This window comes from Panulirus ornatus, chromosome 23 (genome assembly GCF_036320965.1).
Source record: "Panulirus ornatus isolate Po-2019 chromosome 23, ASM3632096v1, whole genome shotgun sequence".
Classification (NCBI taxonomy): domain Eukaryota; kingdom Metazoa; phylum Arthropoda; class Malacostraca; order Decapoda; family Palinuridae; genus Panulirus; species Panulirus ornatus.
This window is the reverse complement of record NC_092246.1, coordinates 17,066,619-17,078,742: the sequence shown is the minus strand read 5'-3', so window position 1 is coordinate 17,078,742 and position 12,124 is coordinate 17,066,619. Positions and strand designations below refer to the sequence as shown.

The 12,124-nt window shown below is 43.8% G+C and overlaps 1 protein-coding gene across 2 annotated transcripts in view; it reads left to right on the top strand.

The window, feature by feature from the left end:
• Window positions 1–12,124, top strand: part of LOC139756824 (solute carrier family 22 member 7-like) — an 87,155-nt gene that overhangs the window by 69,068 nt on the left and 5,963 nt on the right. For both annotated transcript variants that reach the window (XM_071676645.1, XM_071676646.1), the window contains exons 9-11: window positions 8,665–8,825; window positions 10,180–10,250; window positions 11,965–12,084. In XM_071676645.1, the coding sequence (XP_071532746.1) occupies window positions 8,665–8,825; window positions 10,180–10,250; window positions 11,965–12,084 (352 nt within the window). The remainder of the gene's footprint in view (window positions 1–8,664; window positions 8,826–10,179; window positions 10,251–11,964; window positions 12,085–12,124) is intronic.

Here is a 12,124-nt window from a genome sequence, read left to right as displayed (position 1 = left end):
GTATATACATCCACGTCTACACACGGACATATACATACCTATACATTTCAATGTATACATATGTATACACACGCAGACATATACATATATACACATGTACATAGTTCATACTGTCTTCCCTTATTCATTCCCATCGCCACCCCGCTACACTTGAAATGACAACCCCCTCCCCCTGCATGTGCGCGAGTTAGCGCTGTGAAAAGACAACAAAGGCCACATTCTTTCACACTCATTCTCTAGCTGTCTTGTATAATGCACCAAAACCACAGCTCCCTTTCCACATCCAGGCCCCACAAAACTTCCCATGGTTTACCCCAGACACTTCACATGCCCTGGTTCAGTCCACTGACAGCACATCGACCCCAGTATACCACATTGTTCCAATTCACTCTATTCCTTGCACACCTTTCACCTTCCTGCATATTCAAGTCCTGATCACTCAAAATCTTTTTAACTCCATCTTTCCACCTCCAATTGGTCTCCCACTTCTCCTCGTTCCCTCCACCTCTGACACATATATCCTCTTTGTCAGTCTTTCCTCAATCATTCTCTCCATGTGACCAAACCATTTCAAAACACCCTCTTCTGCTCTCTCAACCACACTTTTTATTACCACACATCTCTCTTACCCTTTCATTACTTACTCAATCAAACCACCTCACACCACATATTGTCCTCAGACATCTCATTTCCAGCACATCCACCCTCCTCCGCACAACTCTATCTATAGCCTACACCTCACAACCATATAACATTGTTGGAACCACTATTCCTTCAAACATACCCCTTTTTTGCTTTCCAAGATAACGTTTTCACCTTCCACACATTTTTCAACTCTCTCAGAACTGTCTGACACTTCTCCTTGTTCCCTTCACCTCTGACACATATATCCACTTTGTCAATCTTTCCTCACTCTTTCTCTCCATGTGATCAAACCATTTCAATACACCCTCTTCTGCTCTCTCAACCACACTTTTTATTACTACACATCTCTCTTACCCTTTTATTACTTACTCGATGAAACCACCTCACCACATATTGTCCTCAAACATTTCATTTCCAAGACATCCACCCTCCTCCACACAACCCTATCTATAGCCCATGCCTCATACCCATATAACATTGTTGGAACCACTATTCCTTCACACATACCCATTTTTGCTCCGAGATAATGTTCTCGCCTTCCACACATTCTTCAACACTCCCAGAACCTTCTCCCCCTCCCCACCGTATGACTCACTTCCACTTCCATGGTACCATCCATTGCTAAATTCACTCCCAGATATCTAAAACACTTCACTTCCTCCAGTTTTTCTCCATTCAAACTTACCTCCCAATTAACTTGTCCCTCAACCCTAGTGAACCTAATAACCTTGCTCATATTCACATTTACTCTCAGCTTTCTTCTTTCACACACTTTACCAAACTCAGTCACCAACTTCTGCAGTTTCTCATCTGAATCAGCCTCCATGCTATATCATCAGCGAACATAAATGCCCATACACACGCAGATACAGATAAACATACATAAACATACACATACACAAGCATATACATATGCACATATGTATATATGTATATGCTTGTGTATGTATATGTATGTATATGTGTGTGTATGGGGATTTATGTACATATATGCTTATATGACTCCTGAAACAGGAGTGATGGGAGTATGTGATAGAGTGCAAGAAAGTAAACTCTAGATTGATATGGGTAGAACTGAGAGTGGATGGAGAGAGATGGGTGATTATTGGTGCATATGCACCTGGGCATGAGAAGAAAGATCTTGAGAGGCAAGTGTTTTGGGAGCAGCTGAGCAAGTGTGTTAGTAGTTTTGATGCACAAGACCAGGTTATAGTGATGGTTGATTTGAATGCAAAGGTGAGTAATGTGGCAGTTAAGGGAATAATTGGTGTACATGGGGTGTTCAGTGTTGTAAATGGAAATAGTGAAGAGCTTGTAGATTTATGTGCCGAAAAAGGACTGGTGATTGGGAATACCTAGTTTAAAAAGACGGATATACATAAGTATACGTATGTAAGTAGGAGAGATGGCCAGAGAGCATTATTGGATTATGTGTTAATTGATAGGCGCACAAAAGAGGGACTTTTGGATGTTAATATGCTGAGAGGTGCAACTGGAGGGATGTCTGATCATTATCTTGTGGAGGTGAAGGTGAAGTTTTGTAAAGGTTCTCAGAAAAGAAGAATGTTGGGGGGAAGAGAGTGGTGAGAGTAAGTGAGCTTGGGAAGGAGACTTGTGTGAGGAAGCACCAGGAAAGACTGAGTACAGAATGGAAAAAGGTGAGAACAAAGGAGGTAAGGGGAGTGGGGAAGGAATGGGATGTATTTAGGGAAGCGGTGATGGCTTGCGCAAAAGATGCTTGTGGCATGAGAAGCGTGGGAGGTGGGCAGATTAGAAAGGGTAGTGAGTGGTGGGATGAAGAAGTAAGATTATTAGTGAAAGAGAAGAGGGAGGCATTTGGACAATTTTTGCAGGGAAAAAATACAAATGACTGGGAGATGTATAAAAGAAAGAGGCAGGAGGTCAAGAGAAAGGTGCAAGAGGTGAAAAAGAGGGCAAATGAGAGTTGGGGTGAGGGAGTATCATTAAGTTTTAGGGAGAATCAAAAGATGTTTTGGAAGGAGGTAAATAAAGTGCATAAGACAAGGGAACAAGTGAAGGGGGTTAATGGGGAGGTGATAAGTAGTGGTGATGTGAGAAGGAGATGGAGTGGCATTCTTTCCACAAACATACAATCTCTCCTTGTTATACATAACACCTGACAACACTTAACTCACACAGATCATTCTTCATAACTCTGTGAGTATTTTGAAGGTTTGTTGAATATGTTTGATGATAGAGTGGCAGATATAGGGGGCTTTAGTTGAGGTGGTGTGCAAAGTGAGAGGGTTAGGGAGAATGATTTGATAAACTGAGAAGAGGTAGTAAAAGCTTTGCGGAAGATGAAAGCCAGCAAGGCAGTGGGTTTGGGTGGTATTGCAGTGGAATTTATTGAAAAAGGACGTGACTGTATTGTTGACTGGTTGGTAAGGTTATTTAATGTATGTATGTCTCATGGTGAGGTGCCTGAGGATTGGCAAATGCTTGCATAGTGCCATTGTACAAAGGCAAAGGGGATAAAGGTGAGTGCTCAAATTACAGAGGTATAAGTTTGTTGAGTATTCCTGGGAAATATGGGAGGGTATTGATTGAGAGGTTGAAGGCATGTACAGAGCATCGGATTAGGGAAAAGCAGTGTGACTTCAGAAGTGGTAGAGGATGTGTGGATCAGGTGTTTGCTTTGAAGAATGTATGTGAGAAATACTTAGAAAAGCAAATGAATTTGTATGTAGCATTTATGGATCTGGAGAAGGCATATGATAGAGTTGATAGAGATGCTCTGTGAAAGGTATTAAGAATATATGGTGTGGGGGGGCAAGTTGTTAGAAGCAGTGAAAAGTTTTTATTGAGATTGTAAGGCATGTGTATGTGAAGGAAGAGAGGAAAGTGATTGGTACTCAGTGAATTTTGGTTTGCGGCAGGGGTGCGTGATGTCTCCATGGTTGTTTAATTTGTTTATGGATGGGTTTGTTAGGGAGGTGAATGCAAGAGTTTTGGAAAGAGGGGCACGTATGCAGTCCGTTGTGGATGAGAGAGCTTGGGAAGTGAGTCAGTTGTTGTTCGCTGATGATTCAGTGCTGTTGGCTGATTCAGGTGAGAAACTGCAGAAGCTGGTGACTGAGTTTGGTAAAGTGTGTGAAAAAAGACAGCTAAGAGTGAATGTGAATAAGAGCAAATTTATTAGGTACAGTAGGGTTGAGGGACAAGTCAATTGGGAAGTAAGTTTGAATGGAGAAAAGCTGGAGGAAGTGAAGTGTTTTAGATATCTGGGAGTGGATTTGGCAGCAGATGGAACCATGGAAGTGGAAGTGAATCATAGGGTGGGGGAGGGGGCGAAAGTTTTGGGAGTGTTGAAGAATGTGTGGAAGTCAAGAACATTATCTAGGAAAGCAAAAATGGGTATGTTTGAAGGAATAGTGGTTCCAACAATGATATATGGTTGCAAGGTATGGGCTATAGATAGAGTTGTGCAGAGGAGGATGGATGTGCTGGAAATGAGATGTTTGAGGACAATGTGTGGTGTGAGGTGGTTTGATCGAGTAAGTAATAATAGGGTAAAAGAGATGTGTGGTTAAGAGAGCAGAAGAGGGTGTTTTGAAATGGTTTGGTCACATGGAGAGAATAAGTGAGGAAAGATTGACAAAGAGGATATATGTGTCAGAGGTGGAGGGAATGAGAAGTGGGAGACCAAATTGGAGGTGGAAAGATGGAGTGAAAAAGATTTTGAGTGATTGGGGCCTGAACATGCAGGAGGGTGAAAGGCGTGCAAGGAATAGAGTGAATTGGAACAATGTGGTATACCGAGGTCGACGTGCTGTCAGTGGATTGAACCAGGGCATGTGAAGTGTCTGGGGTAAACCATGGAATGTTTTGTGGGGCCTGGATGTGAAAAGGGAGCTGTGGTTTCAGTGCATTATACCTGACAGCTAGAGACTGAGTGTGAACGAATGTGGCCTTTGTTGTCTTTTCCTCGCACTACTTCGCGCACATGCGGGGGGGAGGGAGTTGTCATTTCATGTGTGACGTGGTGGCGACGGGAATGAATAAGGGCAGAATATGAATTATGTACATGTGTATTTATGTATATATCCTTGTGTGTATATGTATATGTATATGTTGAGATGTATAAGTATGTTTATGTGCATGTGTGGACGTGTATGTATATACATGTCTATGTGGGTGGGTTAGGCCATTCTTTTGTCTGCTTCCTTGCGCTACCTTGCTAAAGCGGGAGACAGCGACAAAGTATAATAAATAAAATAAATGTGTTTATATGAGTGGTTGGGCCATTCTTTCTTCATCTGTTTCCTGGCACTACCTCGCCGACGATGGAAACAGCGATTATGTATGATAATGATAATGGAGGCGAAGGTGAAGATTTGTAGAGGTTTTCAGAAAAGAAGAGAGAATGTTGGGGTGAAGAGAGTGGTGAGAATAAGTGAGCTGGGGAAGGAGACTTGTGTGAGGAAGTACCAGGAGAGACTGAGTGCGGAATGGAAAAAGGTGAGAACAAAGGACGTAAGGGGAGTAGGGGACGAATTGGATGTATTTAGGGAAGCAGTGATGGCTTGCGCAGAGGATGCATGTGGCATGAGAAGCATGGGAGGTGGGCAGATTAGAAAGGGTAGTGAGTGGTGGGATGAAGAAGTAAGATTATTAGTGAAAGAGATGAAAGAGGCATTTGGACGATTTTTGCAGGGAAATAATGCAAATGACTGGGAGATGTATAATAGAAAGAGGCAGGAGGTCAAGAGAAAGGTGCAAGAGGTGAAAAAGAGGGCAAATGAGAGTTGGGGTGAGAGAGTATCATTAAATTTTAGGGAGAATAAAAAGATGTTTTGGAAAGAGGTAAATAAAGTGCATAAGACAAGGGAACAAATGGGAACTTCAGTGAAGGGGGTAAATGGGGAGGTGATAACAAGTAGTGGTGATGTGAGAAGGAGATGGAGTGAATATTTTAAAGTTTTATTGAATGTGTTTGATGATAGAGTGGCAGATATTGGGTGTTTTGGTCGAGGTGGTGTGCAAAGTGAGAGGGTTAGGGAAAATGATTTGGTAAACAGAGAAGAGGTATTAAAAGCTTTGCGGAAGATGAAAGCCGGCAAGGCAGCGGGTTTGGATGGTATTGCAGTGGAATTTATTAAAAAAGGGGGTGACTGTATTGTTGACTGGTTTTTAAGGCTATTTAATGAATGTATGACTCATGGTGAGGCGCCTGAGGATTGGCGGAATGCTTGCATATTGCCATTGTACAAAGGCAAAGGGGATAAAAGTGAGTGCTTAAATTACAGAGGTATAAGTTTGTTGAGTATTCCTGGTAAATTATATGGGAGGGTATTGATTGAGAGGGTGAAGGCATGTACAGAGCATCAGATTGGGGAAGAGCAGTGTGGTTTCAGAAGTGGTAGAGGATGTGTGGATCAGGTGTTTGCTTTGAAGAATGTATGTGAGAAATACTTAGAAAAGCAAATGGATTTGTATGTAGCATTTATGGATCTGGAGAAGGCATATGTTAAGAGTCGATAGAGGTGCTCTGTGGAAGGTATTAAGAATATATGGTGTGGGAGGCAAATGGTTAGAAGCAGTGAAAAATTTTCATCGAGGATGTAAGGCATGTGTATGTGTAGGAAGAGAGGAAAGTGATTGGTTCTCAGTGAATGTAGGTTTGCAGCAGGGATGTGTGATGTCTCTATGGTTGTTTAATTTGTTTGGATGGGGTTGTTAGGGAGGTGAATGCAAGAGTTTTGGAAAGAGGGGCAAGTATGCAGTCTGTTGTGGATGAGACAGCTTGGGGAGTGAGTCAGTTGTTGTTCGCTGATGATACAGCGCTGGTGGCTGATTCGTGTGAGAAACTGCAGAAGCTGGTGAGTGAGTTTGGTAAAGTATGTGAAAGAAGAAAGCTGAGAGTAAATGGGAATAAGAGCAAGGTTATTCGGTACAGTAGGGTTGAGGGACAAGTCAATTGGGAGGTAAGTTTGAATGGAGAAAAACTGGAGGAAGTGAAGTGTTTTAGATATCTGGGAGTGGATTTAGCAGAGGATGGAACCGTGGAAGCGGAAGTGAATCATAGGCTGGGGAGGGGGTGAAAGCTTTGGGAGTGTTGAAGAATGTGTGGAATCAGAGAACATTATCTCGGAAAGCAAAAATGGGTATATTTGAAGGAATAGTGGTTCCAACAATTTTATATGGTTGCAAGGCGTGGGCTATAGATAGAGTTGTGCGAAGTAGGGTGGATGTGCTGGAAATGAGATGTTTGAGGACAATATATGGTGTGAGGTGGTTTGATCAAGTAAGTAATATTAGGGTAAGAGAGATGTGTGGTAATATAAAGAGTGTGGTTGAGAGAGCAGAGGAGGGTGTTTTGAAATGGTTTGGTCACATGGAGGGAATGAGTGAGGAAAGATTGACCAAGAGGATATATGTGTCAGAGGTGGAGGGAACGAGAAGTGGGAGACCAAATTGGAGGTGGAAAGATGGAGTGAAAAAGATTTTGAGTGATTGGGGCCTGAACATGCAGGAGGGTGAAAGGCGTGCAAGGAATAGAGTGAATTGGAACGATGTGGTATATTGGGGTTGATGTGCTGTCAGTGGATTGAACTGGGGCGTGTGAAGCATCTGGGGTAAACCATGGAAAGTTCTGTGGGACCTGGATGTGGAAAGGGAGCCATGGTTTCAGTGCGTTATACATGACTGCTTTAGACTGAATGTGAACGAATGTGGCCTTTGTTGTCTTTTCCTAGTGCTACCTCGCACTTATGCAGGGGGAGGGGGTTGTTATTTCATGTGTGGCGGGGTGGCGATGGGTATGAATAAAGGCAGACAGTATGAATTATGTATATGTGTATATATGTATATGTCTGTGTGTGTATATATATGTATACGTTGAGATGTATAGATATGTATATTTGCGTGTGTGGACGTGTATGTATATACATGTGTTTGTGGGTGGGTTGGGCCATTCTTTCGTCTGTTTCCTTGTGCTGCCTCGCTAACGTGGGAGACAGCGACAAAACAAAATGAATAAAAATATATTTTTTTTTTTAAACTATTCGCCATTTCCCGCATTAGCGAGGTAGCGTTAAGAACAGAGGACTGGGCCTTTGAGGGAATATCTTCACCTGGCCCCCTTCTCTGTTCCTTTTTTTTTTTAGAAAATTGAAAAAAAATGAGGGGAGGATTTCCAGCCCCCGACTCCCTCCCCTTATAGTCGCCTTCTACGACACGCAGGGAATACATTGGAAGTATTCTTTCTCCCCTATCCCCAGGGATAAAAAAATAGATATATACATATATATGTATATGTGTGTGTGTCTGTCTGTCTGTCTGTATGAGTGGATGGGCCATTCTTCGTCTGTGGATAGGGGAGAAAGAATACTTCCATGTATTCCCTGCATGCCGGAGAAGACAACTAAAAGGGAAGGGAGTGGGGGCTGGAAATCCTCCCTTCCCATATTTTAGATTTCCAAAAGAAGGAACAGAGAAGGGGGCCAAGTGAGGATTCCTCTGTTCTTTATGCTACTTTGCTAATGCAGGAAATGTCGAATATGTATGAAGAAAAAGGCAAGATCTTTCATATATCATATCCTCAGAGTACAGTTATCACAAGATAAGCACATAAGATAACATGGGTACAGGAAAGTTGCATAGAGAAGTCATTGGGTAGGTGATCTGGGTCACTAGTGGGAGAGAGAATCCACCCACCTGGGCTGTCAGCTTGAGGTCACATTGGCTAAATCCTTACATGCATGTTCATATCTATAACATGTATTAACACATGAAACTGATACAAACCATTTTACTCGTATACAATCGTGATTGAACCTGGGACAATTCGAAGAGCAACCAATGGCACAACATCTTCGTTCACTAGCCATTCAAAAGATCCTGGATTCAATTCACACTTGAGTGAAATGGTTTACAATATACATGTGTACTTGCAGACACATAAGTGTCATTTCTACATTGTGTAAGCTAATAACTTGATATGTGATGACAAGAAGTTATAAGCACTAATGATTAATGTAGCATTTGTTTGTGCAGCACAGACCCATTCCTGTATCTAGCGTTGTCTGGGACGATGGAGGCGCTGTCCATTCTTCTCATCACACCCCTCACAGCCTATCTAGGCCGCCGGATCATGGTGTGGGCAGGCCTGGCGGTGGGCGGCACCTTACTAATGCTGCAGCTGCTGGTCACAGCAGGCAAGTCAATTTCGGACAGAGATTTTTTCCTGGCTTCTTTTGTACATTTTACATTCATTAAAGTTTTTAGTCTTGTTGCTTTTGATTAGATTTACCATTTTAAATTAGATGTGCAAGTTTCCCTTCTTTGAATTAGATGTGCAAGTTTCCCTACTTTGAATTAGATGTGCAAGTTTCTCCACTTTGAATTAGATGTGGAAATTGCCACTTTGATTTGAGTATACGAGTTGCCACTTTAAATTTCGATGCATGAGTCTTCATTCTGAATTAGATATTGCCATTAATGAAGGTATACCAGTTGCTAGGTTCGAGTTGCCAGTTGCCACTTTGATTTTACTTATCAAGTTGCTTTTATGAAGGTCATTTGCCCCCAAAACTCGTATCCAACGTCCATAAGACAATTCCTGAACTTACTGGTGCCCCTTGGCAGAAGCAGGGTTCATGAGCATGGCCCAAGTGACTCTTTACATCTCACACGGTCTAGGATGTGTCGCTTTACTCACTCTCTACACCCACACAGGCCTAGAGTGTATCACCCTGTTCACTTTACATCCACACCGAGAGGTTATATGCCTTTCTTGCTCTATACCCACACAAGGACTAAGATGTGTTGCCTTGCTTCCTCTATACCAGTAGTTCCTAACCTTTCTCACTCCATCACTGTCTATCATCAGTTTTTCAAAAATGTAAAGGTAGTGCTGGCAAATTTAAACCCAGTAGCCTCTCCCTGTAACTTGACCCTCTTAATTCTGGTACCATCTTTGCCTCCCTCCACTGGGCCTTCTCTATTAGCTCTCTGTGCTTCTTTAGGTGTGGTGAATAATCTTGAGAAGCATATTCTGGGTTTTGCCTAATATGTTAAGCATATGAAGACTTTGCTCATTATTTTCTTATCCGGATAATTGAAAGCTTTCCTTGATTCTTCAAATATAGGACTTTGGCAACAGGTTAGGGATGATGTCACCCCCTAAGTCCCTCTTGCACACAGAATCCTGAAGCTTATTTCTGCTTGATAATAATCTCACTTTATCCCATCCCAATTACTTTACTATTTGCTTAGGTTGAATTTTAAGAACCATATATGATGTATCACACCATCCCAGAAGTCTGTTTAAGTCCCCTTTGTAAGATGAGTCAATCCTCCTCACTTTCATCATGACCTTTGTACCATCTGCAGACCTATTACATTAGGAGTCCCACACCTTCAGCCGAGTCATTTACATGGATAATGAAGGGTATTGGTCCTAGAACAGAACCCTGTGGCACTCCACTGGTCACCTCAACCTATTCAAATGCTCCTCTGATATGCATCTTTTGTTCTGTGTGTGTTACTTAAGTATGGTTTTCCCGGCAGGTTCTGGCTACAAATGGGTCGAGTGGGTGCTGGTGATGGTCGCCTTCTTGCTGGTGGCCGGTGCCTTCCAGGTCAGTCATGTTTGATCTTGTCCCTTCTCTGTTACAAGGCTTCCATTACTGCTGCCAGGCTCTCATCTCTGCTGCTAGCCTCCCATCACAGCTACCAGGTCCCCATCACTGCTGCCAGGCTCCCCTAACTACTCCCAGGCTCCCCTAATTACTGCCAGTTCCTCTCTACTGCAGCATTCCCCTCTGCTGCCTGGCTTTCCTCACTGTTACCAGGCTCCCTGCATTGCTGCCAGGCTTCCCTTCACTGCTGCCTTTTTCTCGGCACCACCACCAGGCACCCCTCACTGCTGCCTGTCTCTCTTCACTGCTACCAGACTTCCTTCACCACTGCTTGGTCTTCCTCACCACTACCAGCTTCCCCTCACTGCTGCCTGGCCTTCCTCATCAGTACCACGCTCCCCTCATTGTTGCCAGACACTCCCTGCCACTGTCAGGCTCCCTTCATATTTAATGAACTCCGCTTACTACTGCCAAGCTCCTCTTTTTATTGTCAGCCTCTCTGTGCCATTGCCAGGCTACCCCCAACCCACCACTGCTTTAAGGCTCCCCTCACTGTTGTCAGGTCCACCGCTAGTGCCTGACACTACCGTAGGAGATCGCTAGTGTGCCTGGTTCTGGTCCACTAGTGGTGAATGGCTTCATTGCTGGTGCCTAGCCTCACTCATTGGTACCCAGTCATACCAGAGGTGCTTCACTCCATGAGTGGTGTCTACATCCAAATCTGATGCCCAGTTCCACCTCTATCATCTAGCTCTATACCTAGGACCCTGGCTCCACCGCTGATGCCCAGCTTCGCACCACTAATGCCTAGTTTCATTAGTTGTGTCTAGCTCCATCATTTCTGATGTCCACACTGGCACCCAAAACCATTCATGGCACCTAGGTCTACCAATAGTATGATTTCCACCGTTGATGCTTAGCTCCATCATAGTTACTGAGTTCCACCACAGGCACCAAGCTCCATCACTGGTGCTAAGCTCCACCACTAGCACCCAGCACCACACCAGTGATTTGATCCACTATTAGCACCTGGCTGTACCACTGGTGCTCACTCCACCACTATTTACCAGCTCCACCATTAACACCTTTCTCCACCATTGGTGCCCAATTCCACCATTAGTGCTAAGCTCCACCACTGTTGTTCAGCTCCACCATTACCACCTGTCTCCATCTCTGGTGCTCAGCCCCACAATTATTGTTTTTCTCCATCACTGATGCTCAGCTCCACTAGGCTTCCCTCATTGCTGTCTTTCTTTCCTCAATGGTGACTGGCCTCTTCACTAGGGTCCTAATCCCCACACTGGTTCCTAGTTGCTTTAACTAGTTCCTGCCTGTCCCATAGGTTATAGCATTACCAGTACCTGGCTGTCCCACATAGCTATACTCACTAGTCCCTTGAACTGCAAATTGGTCCCTAGCTTCCATCTCTCTCTCTCTCTCTCTCAACCAGCTAGCTATGTACATTTTTTAGTGCATCTCACTGGCGTGACTTGCCTGCAGTTCTGCAGAACTACATGAGTGGAGGAACACATTGAAGTGGAGGAACACTTTGATCAGATGTCAACTAAGCAGTCATTGTACCTTATTACTCCCAATCCAGTTTTTCACTTACAGGTGGAGGTATTCAGGTGTCTGTTTTACAATGTGATTTTCAGCCTGTCATCAGGAACTTGGTCTTGGGTACTACTCTCTCCTCCCTGCATACCCCCATCAGGTGAACTATGTGTATGCCCCGGAGCTCTTCCCGACGGAGGCGCGGGCACGAGGGTTCGCCTTCGTCAGTGTCATGGGCAGCGTGGGTTTCTCCTGTGCCCCACTTGTCACTCATGTCCTGGTCAGTGTATACAGCTGTCTTCGAAGTGTCACATTGTGCA